The sequence below is a fragment of the Podarcis gaigeae genome, assembly GCF_964106915.1.
Source record: "Podarcis gaigeae genome assembly, chromosome: 11".
Classification (NCBI taxonomy): Eukaryota; Metazoa; Chordata; class Lepidosauria; order Squamata; family Lacertidae; genus Podarcis; species Podarcis gaigeae.
In genome coordinates, this window is record NC_139687.1 from 40878955 (window position 1) to 40892983 (window position 14029).

General features: G+C 44.7%; 1 protein-coding gene across 4 annotated transcripts in view; it reads left to right on the forward strand.

Moving 5' to 3' along the window:
- The window catches only part of PDE4D (phosphodiesterase 4D), a 611966-nt gene that overhangs the window by 191996 nt on the left and 405941 nt on the right, over nt 1-14029 (forward strand). The window contains exon 1 of one of the 4 annotated variants that reach the window (XM_083703499.1): nt 4942-5616. The exons of the other annotated variants lie outside the window; for them this stretch is intronic. Coding sequence (XP_083559625.1) covers nt 5186-5616 — 431 coding nt within the window. The 5' untranslated portion in view covers nt 4942-5185. Of the gene's footprint in view, nt 1-4941; nt 5617-14029 lie in introns of those variants that run through there. 4 annotated transcript variants of the gene reach the window in all.

Here is a 14029-nt window from a genome sequence, read left to right on the forward strand (position 1 = left end):
TTAACACAAATTTGTGCCTAAGAAAAAGCTGTAATATGTGTAGGGTTTTTAATGTGAAAAGGTGATCTATCACACTTCTGTATAAAAGAACCGTGGGAGAAGAGGGACCTAGGGCTGATAATGCATTTGGGGGAAGAGCTTTGCCTCTTCTTCCCAATGTTGTTTTCCTGATGCCATTACTTTCCTTTCCCAAAGCTGCTGTTTTCCATATTGGGGGGAATGTATGGATACACATAAGTTTTCTCTAATGGGGCAAGTAATAGCTTTTGGGAACAGGGTAATTTGCAGCACAAGCCCAATGTATTTACTCAGAAGTAAATCCCATTGTGATCAGTGAGAATTACTCCCTGGTAAATGTGCATAGGATTGCAGCCTAAATCAGAAAAAAATGTCATTGGGAAAAGGTTAACTCTCTTTAAATCACCATGTTTTGATTTTATCACTAAGCAACTGACTAGAGGAAAAGCGAATGGGGTTTCAATAGCACATTTACTTGGGAGAAAGTCCCATTAAAGTTAGTGAGTTTTATTTCCAAGCATGCATGCATAGGATTGGTCTGTAAATTGTGTAACCATGTAGGACATTCAGAAACTCTTCAGTGTTAATTTTTCTCTCCCTACCACTGTATATGACTTCAGAAAGCATGTTGAAGTTGACAAATTAATGTTAGCCTTATCTTACATTGCCCCTTTGTTTGAAATGGACGATAAATGCTTTATTTAAATTTATGCTGCAGTATTTGTCTGCTTTGGTAACACTGTCCTCTCTCTCTTACGACATGTGGTTTTCGAATGTATCTGCATCTTTTATTCTTAATCAGGCCTCCGTGATTTAAAAGCCTTGCTTTCTGCTGTTTATTCATTCATCTTTCCAGTGTATTTCTGTAGCGATTATCTGCTGAATTCTTTTTCCACTTTCAGAAGAAGGATGCTGCTGCCGTAAACCAGATACTGTGTGAAAACTGTGCAACTGCAAAATACAGAGCTGGTTTGTCTGAAGTTTTCAATAAATATACCATAGACTTTAGAGAGCTCATTATATAAAGACTGGCTAAGATTTAGATCCCACATTACCAGAGCAGTGTGGCTGCCACTTTCCTGGAGCTGTGTCCCATTGTACTCCCACTCAGGTAACACAGGAATAAAAGAACAATATGGAAGGGCAGGGCAGGGCATTGGAGGAATTACATTAGCATTAGAAACCATTTAGTTCTTCCCATATGATCCTATCCCTCTGATGTAGTTCCTCCAATCTGATGCTACCAGAGAGGTGTAGGAAGCAACCATAAGAAAACATCAACCACACTTTGTGGTTTAGTAGGAACTGGGCCTTAGTCAATGCTATTCAAGAACTCATTCAATTCCTTAGCAAAATGAGGTCCATTGAAAGTGTATTGGAAAATTCAAGGATGTTGATCTAGGCTGAAAGTCTGTCCAAACTTAGCTGAGAGTAAGCCCCATTGAACACAGCAAGATTTACTTTTTAGTAAAGCTGCATAGGATTGCACTGGTAGTGACTGCATCTGTTGGCTCAGGGAGTGGGTGGCCCTGCCATGGGTGTTCCCACCTGATAACTGCTCCTCCCATTCCGCCTGCCCACCTTTTGTCATAGCCTCTGTTAATTTTAGTTAGCCTTTCCTGCACCTTTCCTACAATACTCTTTTTGAGATGGAGGGGGGATACTGTGCACAGTATTCAAAATGTGGCTGCACAATAGGTTTGTAGAAAGGCATTGCAATACTGGAGGCTGAATTTTCAGTACTATTCCTCAGTGTGGGTTTTGTCTCTTTCTCAGTTGCCATATACTAGGCCGGTGTTTTCATTGAACCATCAGCCTCAACATCTCTTTCCTGGGTTAATCCACGAGCTCAGATTTCATCAATGTATATGTGAACTTTGAATTCTCTGCCCTTGTGTGATTACTTTGCATTTATTTACCCTGAGCCATGTTCCACTTCTTGTTGTCCACTTCTTGTTGTTCTTGGAGTGGCACTCCAAGTCTGCCTGAGTTTTCCATTTCTAGAATAACTGGGTATTATCTATAAATTTGGTTACCACGATGGTCATCACTAACTGGATCACTTATGAACAAGTTAAACAGCACTGAATACTATGTAAAATCTCAGGGGGACCCCGTGGCTTACTTCCCTCTATTTCAAGAATTTTTCATTGATTCCTATTCTCTGCTTCCTCTTGTTTAATCAATTACTTGTGCCTTCTGATTCCTAGTGTTAAGCTTCTCAGGAACCCTTGCTGATGGCGGTTGGGAAGCTCTATCCTGTGGTCCAAAGTTGGCCCATCACATGTCCTACTTTGGCCCACAAGGCCATTTTCCCCAACCATGGCTACTCTACACCTGGTATCAGGTGAGGGGCAGATAGGGATGCATGTAGATTGGCTGCGCAACTGAGCATCCCATGAAGAGCTTGATCATGTATACCAAGGTTTCCCAAACTTGAGTCTCCAGCTGCTTTTGGACTACAACTCCCATCATCCCTAACTAGCAGGACCAGTGATCAGGAGACCCAAGTTTGGGAAACCCTGGTGTATACAATCCCTGTAGATGAGTAGAGTTGAAGTAACTGCTCATCTCCTGTTGGGCAGTCAATTCAACCCTGCTGGAATGGCTGTGATCCAAGTATTTACTTGTGTTTTATCTTGTATTTTATTCTCTGAACCACCCTGAGATCTTTTGATGAAGGGCAGTATATACATTTAATTAATTAATTTAATAATAATAATAATAATAATAATAATAATAATAATAATAATAAAGCAACCTGGTGTACCATGCCAAAAAGACTTCCCATCTCTTGTTTACCAAATTACCCCATCCACATACTTGATGACACTTTAAAGGAACTCCAAAAGGCTAGTGAGGCAGGACTTCCTTTTCCAGAAGTCATGCTGTGTCTTCCTCAGAAAACTTGTTCTTCTATATGCCTAATAATTCTATCTGTAAAAATGCTGTTCACCACTTTATTCAGATGCCCTATATTTTTCTTGATCCTTCTACATGCAGTTAAAAAAACCAGAAACTGGCATTGTATTGGCTAATTTCCAGTTGTCTAAGAAAAAGGCCAAGTTTAGGGACTAGTTGCATATTTTCATTGGGAAGATCAGGAATTTTATATTTGAGTTATTTAACAAAGCTTGGGTGGGTGCCATCTGAACCAGTGACTTCCTAATTTTTAATTCATTTGCAAAGCTCTAAGACTTCATATCTTGTTATGTCTCTTGAAAAACATGCATGAAGCCCCAGATGCAGGGTATGAAGATTTTAGCATTTTCTGGGCACAGAACCAAAATATTAGGGTAGCATTCCAGCTGTGTGCAAAGCATGGGTCACTTGACTGGAGCACATTTGTGAAAGAGAAAGATGGCAGGCTCACCTCAGTAACCCTCTAATAGTGAAGTGCCCATCCATTTGAAAGTGAAATAGAACCACTTTCAAATATGGTAGTACTTTCTACATGCTGGGGCTAATGGAAGTGGTGGTCCAAAACATCAGGGGCAGCATGTTGGTGAAGACTGCCTTAGGCTGGTCTAGATGAGTCTTTGGCCAGGTTCAGCAAAACTCTTCTTCTGTGCAATATCTACTCGCCTTGGTTTATGTGGATGTAATCATTGCATGAACTGGTTTAATCATGTGTCTGAATGCCTTCCTGAGCCGGAGACACAAATTCACATTTAGGGTGAAATCTATTATTTGGATAGATTCAAGTTTATGAGAGGTTTTTTGGTTTTTTTTAAGGTTTGTTTGCTTTTAGAGACAGACAAGAAAAACAGGGCATTTCAGACGCTTTTGTGTTGATCTTGTTCCTATCCCTCATAATAACCTGGGATCTAGATGCTCTCATCGCAGGTAATCTGAAACACAGAGAAGAGGATTCACAACCTAGTACTATGAGTTTATTATAGAATAGTAGCATTTTACTGCTTAAAATAAAATCCACTTTGATTAGCCGGGTCTGTTTTTAAACAGTGGAATCATTTTTTATTTTTTTTTTGTCACGCACAGAGAATCAGCTGCTCAAAGGCATTTTCCCCGGCATTCACAAACTCCTGAAACTGGTGGTTCATAATAATGGAAGAACTTGACCTATCCTTTATTCGTAACGGAAGACGCAGAACTCGTTATAATTAAAGCTCCGCGGTGTTAATTCGCAGCCAGGAGTACTTAGAGAAAGGCGGGGAGAGGAAGGGCTGGGGGAGAGGAGCAGCTTAATATTTCAAGCCTTAAGTGGAGCACTTTGGAGAACGCTGGTGCACGGAGGACCTCTGCCTCCCTCCTCGTTTCGATTGCAAAAAGACAGAGAGAGAGAAATAGCTCCCCAAATAGATGGATGGGCAAAAGAAGAAATGGGACAGCTTTCGGCTCCCTGTTTCTCCACACCCCCCTCCTTAAACCCAGACTCCCTTTCGCAGCGACGTCGACTTTGTGCAACTTTGCCACCCAAAGTGACTTCTTAAGGGGGGGGGGGTGGAGAGAGCGAGAGAGCGGGGTGGGTCTCTCTAAAAACGAGAAGTGACCGAATGGCAGCCTCGGGGAGGCGAGCGCAGAAAGGCAGCGAGAAGCCCCTCTCCCGGGAGCTCGCAGAGGCGGAGGAGACGCGATTGGAGGCGATGGAGCTGGAGGAAAACTCCGCTTAGGTCAGCGCAGCAGTCTCGGCCGCCGCGCGTCCACGCTGCTCAGCCCCAGGCGCCCACTCCGGTCTATGCCGGCTGCTACGGCGGCGGCGGCGGCTGCTTCCCTGGCTGCAGCCGGGCGCTGCTCTGCCTTCCTCCTCCGGGGCTCTGGGTTCACGCAGGCTGTCGCCGCCTCCGCCCCTTGGGCAAGTGGCAGCCCTAAGGCCAGGCAACGTCGTCTCCTAGCGGCCGAGTCGGCGAGCAGACGCCGAGGGAGTGCCTTTCCCCGCCGCCTGGCAGCAGCCGGCGCAGGGAGCTGTCCAACTTTTCAGCAGCAGCAGCAGCAGCAGCAGCAGCCCGGTAGTGGCGCAAGGCGGGCTTGAGCAGGCGAGGCGAGGCGAGGGCAGGCGCGCAGGCAGGCAGCCCCGCCGTCGTTGCTTAGCGAGCGCGCCCGGCGACCAGCGAAGGAGCGCGTCTGCAGCTCGGCAAGCGGCGAGGACAGCGGGTGCGCGGCGCTTCTGTTCGCCTTTTGCCCCGTCGGCGGCGGCGGCCCCAGCATGGAGGCTGAGGAGAGCCGCCCCAGCCTGGTCGAAGCGGCGGAGCCCGGCGGCGGCGGCGGCGGCGGCCCCGGCGACGGGAGCCCGGCGGCGCCCAAGCATTTGTGGCGCCACGAGCACCACTGCCGCTACCAGCTCCGCCAGCAGCACCACTTCCTCGTGCACCAGCCGCAGGCGCCCCAGTGCCCGCCGCCGCCGCCTCCCGCGCCGCTGCCGCCGCCGCCCGCCCCTCCTCTCCCTACAGCCGCCCGGGGTCGCGTCGTCGGGGGTAGCGGCGGCGGCAGAGTGAGGCATCGGGGCTATTCGGACACGGAGCGCTACCTGTACAGCCGCGCCATGGACCGCGCGTCCTTCGCCCTGGAGACCGGCCACCGGCCCGGCCTGAAGAAATCCAGGATGTCCTGGCCCTCGTCCTTCCAGGGCTTCAGACGGTACGCGGGAGGGGCGCGGGGAAGGGGCTCTGCGCGCCGAGGGTCATTTCAGCCACCCTCCTCCATCCCACCCCTTCCGACAGGTGAGGGAAGAAGGGAGGAGGATCCTTGGACGGAGCGCGGGGGGGGGGCGTTAAGTTGTAGAGAGGGCGTTGGGTGTATGTGGGGGGAAGAATCCCCCCAGGGGAGGGGAGCTTTAAGGGACGGGGGTCAATAGAAAGAGAGCATGGGGCGGGTGCAAGCATGGGAGAGACGGGAAGCCAGGGGTAATTGACAGGGCCGTAGGGGGAGAGGGCAGGGGGGTGGTATCGAGGGGGTCATTGGGGGGAGGTGGGGGGATTTGGGAGGCAGGCAGTGAGGGAGGAATGATGCCACCGGGGAACGGAAGATGAGGCACAAGAGGGCCGCTGGATGTGGTGCTTGGAGTAGTGGGCACTAGCTTGGGCACTGGATGCGAATTAGGGTAGGGGTCTGGTTGATCTGGGCAATCCTTTGACGTTGTCTGTTGACCCCCAGATCTTTCTTGCCCATAGTAGGCCCAGGCTAAAAGGGGGTGGGGTAGAGGTAAGCGGGGTTGAATCCAAGCAAACTAGTTTCCCTTTGCCTTGCAAGTAAGGCAAGTATCTTTTAAAAGACTCAGGAACCAAGCACGTGGGTGATTTGAGGTGGAACTGTGTAGTAATACTCCCCTGGTATCTGGTGCTGTGAGCAAGTCCACAGCAAAGGATCCATCTATCCTTCTCCATCTTCCCTCCAGTCCCCTCAACCGCTTCATATGCACACATCACTTTATGAAAACATTTCAAGGATAACCTGCTTTTTATTACAGCGAGTCCTCTGGGATTTCAGAGGGGTCTGAAAGGGATGGAGTGGCACAGTTCTGCACTCCCACACATGGTATCAAATTATTGGCGGTTAATTTGGTGGGAGAGCTTCATAAATTGACCCTTGATTAGATGCAGTTAATTGATTTCCAGAAAGAGATATGAAGCGGGAAAAGGGCTGCTGAATTGCTTCCTATGGAGTGAACTATAGGTTGTGTTGTTGTTGCTGCTGTTACATGGTGACTGACAGATCACAGAGTGACATCACTGTTTAAGAACAACTTCCTCTTGCAATCAGTCAGCAGGAGAGCTGCTACTGGCAGGCGACAACAGCTCCATTTATGATCTCTGACTTTGTTTGCAGTAAGCAGGTCCATGCCATTTTCTAGAGTGTACATTACAGAGCAGTAGAATGTGGGAAATGGGATATTAATTTTTCATTGGGGTAGCTGCCTTGATTTATATATAATCTGGGTTAACGTGCTCTTACAGCACTCTGCACGGGATGCACAAATACCAGAGCTGACATTTCAAATTGCATCGCACACTGCACACATCTCTGCTACAAACTCGTGACCTTGTTCATGGTGGTGTCATTGTGCCCCTCTGGTAAAGGGGGAAGCATCACTTGGATAAGGCAATTCCCTAGCACTCTCTTTCTACGTTGCTATAGTCGTTTTTAAGATGAAACATTCAGTGATACAAAGAATCCAGTCCTTGTGGTTATTAGCATTAGTGATATCATGTTGCTGTTATTTCCCTCCTCCCCCAAGCTGTAATTTCATATCCACATCACCAGTGGCGTAGCGTGGGTTGTCAGCACCCGGGGCAAGGCAAGTAATTTGCGCCCCCTAACCCTAACCCCCAGATGTTGCGCCCGGTGCGGCCGGCCCCCCCCCTGCACCCCCACGCTATGCCACTGCACATCACTAGTGTGATCCGTAGTGGGTCAGGGTGTCTGGTGGAAAAACTCAGAGAGAGACTTAACAAAGTCTAAATGCTGAGATTAGGCACACTGCTTAGTGCACACTCACCTAGGAGTAAGCCCTGCTGAACTCTCTGAGCTTCTCTCTTACTTGGAAATCTGTGTGCATAGGATCATTCTGAAATAAATAAATGCTTTTATTAGAATTATAATTACATGGAGTTTAAACCTTCTGGGGACAAAAGAAGATTAATTGTGGAAAGCTTGTGACACAGTGCTTTCAAGAATAATCCATATTGGCTCTTAAACCAAGTGCTCAGTATTTTCTGCAGGTATTAATCCTCCAGTGAATGACAGCGTAATAAATTAAAATGTTGATATTTACTGTTTCTTTTGTCTTGTTGGAGTTTTAGAACTCAGTCCCTTTTCCAAATTAGGGCTGCAGGTGTGTTAGCCAGTGTGTGTCATTGACTTCATCTTCCTTTACGGCTCCATCTTTCACCAACTTTGTAAAATAATGTTTGTTGTGTATAAAAATGAATTGATATTTATGGAAAACACATTTCAAAGGCAATACTCCTAACTTTGAAATGTAAAATGTGCTCACGCATTCAAGACACTCTATAAATTACACAAAGCTTTTCTCCAAAACTGAGACATTTTAAAAAATAATTTAAAACACACAGCATTTGGACTTCTTCAGATTTCAACCAGCAAAGGCATATTTAGAAGTTTCTTATGAGTCAAGGTGCTTTGTATTTTTTTATATTTTTAGTATAATTTATAACCTTTAATAAAATACCTTACTTTTTTAAAGTTGTATGATCATTTGCATAAATGATCAGAATATTGTTCACTTTTTTATGTCCTTCAGGACAAGCTGTTGAGTAGCATAAATTAAAATGCTTGTTTGTTTTGCTATAAATTTGTAAAAGAACAACCACATCCACACTCTCTATATAGCGACCTATAGAAATGACGTAGATTATATAGCTGTTGAAAAAATGCTATATGCTGATGACTTTAATCACTCAGGTGAGACAAGCATTCATTATGCATATAATAGCGAGGGGGAAAACTGGTTATGAGTTATTTTGAGGTCAAATGGAGCCTTCCACACATTTTGAAGAGTGCATCTATGATTTAAGTGTACACCCTAAAAAATCCAAGTGCGACTGTTGCAAACAAGTGTTTGAAAACTTGAGTATCATACTCGTATACTTGTCAGATAACTTAGTTTGTCTACACCATAAGAACTGAGTTAAGGTGGTGGAAAATATTGGTTTGTTTCTGAGAAAAGTGTGAAACAACCTTATAGAACAATTTGAGATGAAGTTGTCAGTGGAATTGTCTCCACCTGTTTGCAGAAAGTTCATTCCTGCACAAAAGCATTCTGCAAAGACACGGAAAGTAAAAGCCAAAAATGTTGAAATCTGAAGCAAATTAAATGGCAACAGCTGAATGCATGTGATGACAAGGAGAAAAAATGTTGAACCTCATGCTTTAATTTGTTTTCATCACAAACAAGAACCAAGATCACTTCATGGGAGCTCCTTGTCATTAAATGGAATGTCTTGACTAAATAAATGTGCTTGGCATGTGCCCTGCACCCAGAGAGACAATGTTGCTACAGGTGGACTGTAGTCTACAGGCTAGAGGTTACCAGGATGGGAATGCAATGGCTAGAGGTCTGTTTCTGATTCTGCTTCACTGGCATACCATCTTGAACTAGCAGATTAATCTCCTCTTGTCTCTTATTTTCTCACTCATGAAACTTAAGTGGCTATGCCATCCATTTGTAACAGGATGCATGTAGATTGCAAAATATATAATTGCAATTTAGCCTTGGGTAGAACTGGCATTGAAGAGTGTGCGTTCTGTGTGCAGATTACTTTCAGTCCTAAACATATACAAAGCAACAGGATGTCTCTGTGTGACCGGGGACTTACTGAAATCGACAAAGCCTGCCTTTCCACATTTCCCCAATTTTGGCCAAATGATGGCGCCCCATAGATTTGTAAAACAGTAGCTCTCTCTCTCTCTCTCTCTCCCCCCCCCCCCCGGTAATTCAAGCACTGACCATTTTAGTCAGATATATGAAGACACAACCTGGCTCCAAAGTAGTCCTTTCATGCTCTGCAAGCGTTTTTATCCAGCAGAGAGGCTCTTGCTTGTGAAAGGGGAAACAATTCAGTGATTCCCCTTCAGCCTCCTGCCCCAGCCAACTCAGATGCTGTTCTAGAGGGTCCTCAAACCTTCAAGAGCAGATTTGCAAGGGTGCAGAGGCTGTAGGGGACATTGGGGAAAATCTGTCTCCCAGCCCCCCGGCAGGAGATTTCCACGAGTAGAACTCTACTCAGGGACTCTCTGGACCCAAACAAGCATTTGCATTATGCTGAACCTCTATCTACTGCAGTTAAAGCAGCTGAAGTTATTCCATGATTATGGGAGTCAACATGGTACAGTGCTTACTGTGAAACATGGCCTAGATCAGTGAGAAATAGATTCAAATCTCTGCTCAGTTACAAAGCATATGGGGCGGGGGGAAGGGGAACCTTGGGCCAGTCCCTCTCTCTCAGCCTAACCTACACTACAGGGCTGTTGTCAGAATAAAAAGGGGGAAAATAACATGCATTGACCTAAACTCTTGTGAAACTCTTGTGAAGAAAATAAGGGATAAAGATTAGATAGGATTTTGTAATGGGCTAAATAAAATGAATACATAAACTGTAATCCAATTGCACTCATATTTGGAAATAAACCCAGTATATTTTGCACTGTTTTACATGCTTCTGAGAAAAACCAAACCACTATGCCTTTGAATTCTACATTTATTTTACACACCAGACTTAGAATTCTATTACAATGTGGGAGGTGTCAAATACCTCAGGCCCTTTTGATGGGCTTGATGTCTTAAATTCACGGTTTACTTAAGAAAGAATACTTGGTTTTAATAACATTTTGGTCAGACCTTCGTGATCACAGCCAAACAAAAATAATGTGGGAAGAAAATGGGTATATTCTCCGTGTAAAGAAGTCCTGCGTTTGACTCAGATCTAAGAGCCCACTTTGTTAGCAGTGCAGGGAAGGAGTGCTGATTTTCTAAAGCAATTCCTTCTCTGCTCATCGTTTAACCACTTAGGTATAATGCTCAGGTATGATACTGGTATGAGGCTCAGGACTCGGAAGGAGAAGCAAAGGAATGAGCAAGAAGGATAGGGATCCATGAAACTATATGCCTGCACAGAGCAGGAGTATTCTTTAGGGCAGTGATAGCCAACGTGGTGCCTTTGAGATGCTGTTGGATTTCAACTACCAGTGTTGGTGGGCAGGGGGGGGGCATGTCCATTAAGGATGACAGGGCACTTCCTCACCAACCTGAGTTTACCCATGACCAGCCCCCACCTGCCTACCTTTTTACAACCAGTTAAGCTGGCTGCAAACTTTGTCCTCCTCGGTTTCAGTTTTGCCCTTGTTGAACTCAGCAGGAAGAAAGATGGGAACAAACCTATAATTAGTTGGCTGCACGTATCACTGGCTCTGGCTCCACCTACAAACTACATTGATAGTTGCAAGTTTCCTAATAACAAACATTAGTTGGCTTGTCCATCTCCTTCCTATAACCCATTTCCACCAGTAAAATGTTCAAAATCTTCCATGTTTACAAGAACCACCAAGGTAAAGAATAATGCTTTTCTTTGGCACAAGCATTAAGGCAAGGTAGAAATGCTGATGAAAGGACTTAATTTTTGCTTCTTGCTAGAATTCCCAAGGAACGAAAGTGGCATACAAAGATTAGATCAGCATAAATATGTTTGCTCAAGCGTATTCTCTACTGACGGCAGTGCGGATGGCAGTGTAATAATCCATTAAACAAACAGGGAGTCCACTTGATTCTGTTTGTGGTCTAGATAACTGTGTGGCCCAATCCTCTGTGTGTTTATTCAGAAATTAATCCCATTGAGTTGAATGAGTTCCAAGGAAATGTCTACTGATTGTAGCCTTGGTGGCCCTATTGATTAAATTAGTTTTCTTGTAGTATAGTTTCTGTAGTGTCTATTGCATTGTATAGTATTGTAGCATCTATTTCTAAGGGAACAAGAAAGGGCTTGCTTCACTGTTTGTTTCTCCTGTTTCTCCTTGTCTCTCTATTGCTTTTCTGGTGGAAACGTGCTGTAAATATCTCCAGAAGCTCTAATGGTTTACAGTTGCTTTTCCATATTTTTACCATTGTTACTGGCACAGGTTCGGGACACAAACTTAGGTGACGTCACCTATGTACATGGGTCTGAAATGGAGCAGTCTTGGCTGCCAGATTCTCTACTCCCTGTGCTACCAAATCTGCTGACTCAAAGAGGGAACTATAAACATATGTCACCAAGACTGGAATACTGTAGTCCTACATACGGCTGCCTTTAAAAACTATTCAGAAACTTAAACTGGTACAGAATGTAGCTGCCAGAATGCTTGTAGGAGGGGGCCAGTTCAAGCTTTCTGATCATATTACACCAATACTTCCTGTGCCATCCACTTTAGCTACCTATTTGTTTCCAGGCTCAGTTTTGAGTTCGAAGCCTTGAATTGGTTTGGATCAAGTTATCTGAAGGATTGCCTGCATCTGTTATGACTCTCCCCAGTCCCCCAAACCAGCCTTGAAGGTCCTGCTTTCTAGCCCAACATCAAGGTCTATCAGATTGCCACCTTCTCAGTGGCAACCCCACATTTCTGGATTCCCTCCCACCTTACATATGGCTTTGGGAACATCCTTAACAGCTTTTCTACTTTGTTCATTGTTTTACTGATGTGCTGTACATGCTGGCTGTTGGATGCTTACGTTTTCTCCTCGAGTTTTAGGATTGCTTCAGTTGTATCTACATTATTGGGCTTGTTTTTCCATTTCTGTAAGTTACCTTGGGAGGGACTCCCCCCCCCCCTTGCTAAAAGGCACTATATTAATTGACTGCCTGAATGAATGAATGAAGCCAAGTGCCTGCTGCTTTTGAGTGAAATCCAAGCAGTCTGGGATGCAGAAGATAGCTGGTAGCAGGAGCTCTGGGCCAGGAACCAGTGACGCAGCACCTTGTAATGTACTGCTTTAGAAGCCTCCTGTGCTCATTAGTCTATCTCCCTGCCTGCCCTTTATCTAGCCTAACCCAACCTCATCTCAGATTGCTTACTCAGAAATAACTTTCTATCTTCAGCTACCTCCATCTGAGCTTAACTGGTTCTCTTGGAATTTACAACTCATCAACTGTATGCTTAGGGAGAGCCTAGACTTCAGTTTTTATGTGAATGGGAGCAGAGTTTTTAGGGACTCTCCTCATGTTCCAGCATTGGTATGCGCTCTCCTTGAGTGGTTTTGCCTGGCTAGAATGTATAATTGAACTCTGATAATGACTCTTACTTACCTGAGTGGGGGATAGAGAGGGGTGTGTGGAGAAGCTAACCTGCCATATGCAAAAATAATAGTTGCTCCATGCACTCACTGGCATGTGGCCCCAAGAAGGCAGTGTACCCCTCAAGTTGAAAAAGGTTAGCAAGTGAACACATGGCTTCCCAGAGATCAAGAGCTCAGCATTCTTCCATGGTCCTCTGTGGCTTAGCCCCAACCAGCATGAGACCAGGAGGACCATGCTGAGAACCTGCATAGTGGCCATAAGCTCCTCTGAGAACCTGCATGCTCACACAAAGTTTGTTTTGGTTTAATGTCAAGTGAGAACTGGGCCTATATTTGTTTGATGCAATGGACGACTTCTATAACCACGATGCACCCTGCATATTTTGTTTATTTTGAAATTCCTCTTATATCTGCTTTGAGCAAGGTCGCCTATATTTTAATAACTACCATTGCCACCCATTTAAAGGAAGCCTAATTGATCAATAATTCGTGTTTTAGCTGATTAACCACTCAATTAGATTTAAATAAATATGCACATGAGTAAAAATTGCTTTGAAGCAAAAGGAATAATTGGGGTGTGGGGATTGTATCAGGGTAGATCCACTGATATTAATGGACCTAATTTAGTCATTTCCAAAGTTCCAGTAGGTCTACTCTGAGCATGACTAACACTGGATAGAAACCTCCTCCCTTTTCTTTTTTAGATGAAGCACATGTGTTGGATCAGATATTGTTTTACAAAAGTCATTCCCTCCCCTGTGAGGAAAGAAAGAATCTTTTTAGAACTATTTCCAGGGCTTTTTTCAGCCAGAACTCCCTGGAACTCACTTCCGGCACTTGTCCGGTGGGCACCACTGCCATTCTAAGAGAACGAGGGAGGTGTTCATGGTGAGTTACAGCATCTCGTTTTCTAGAAAAATAGCACTGAGTATGCCCGTAACAAATAAGACCACCCCCACCCCCCAAAAATAAATCTCCTGGCTGATTAATCAGGGAACCATATATTTTAAAGCCAATTGATCTAACTAATATGGCAAAACTCAGCTAACAATGGCTAAAGCTTTCATACTTCCCTGCTTTGCAGACTAGTTTGAACATTTTATCAAATACTGATAACTGAATTGGTTTGTGGTTTCAGTATGAACACATACTTCATTTCGTTTCACTTTATATATTGATTTACTGCTTAATACCAGAACAGTCTCTAAACAGCTTTCAAATAAATAGCATTTGTTATATGCTATAGTTATATGCTAGTGTATATAC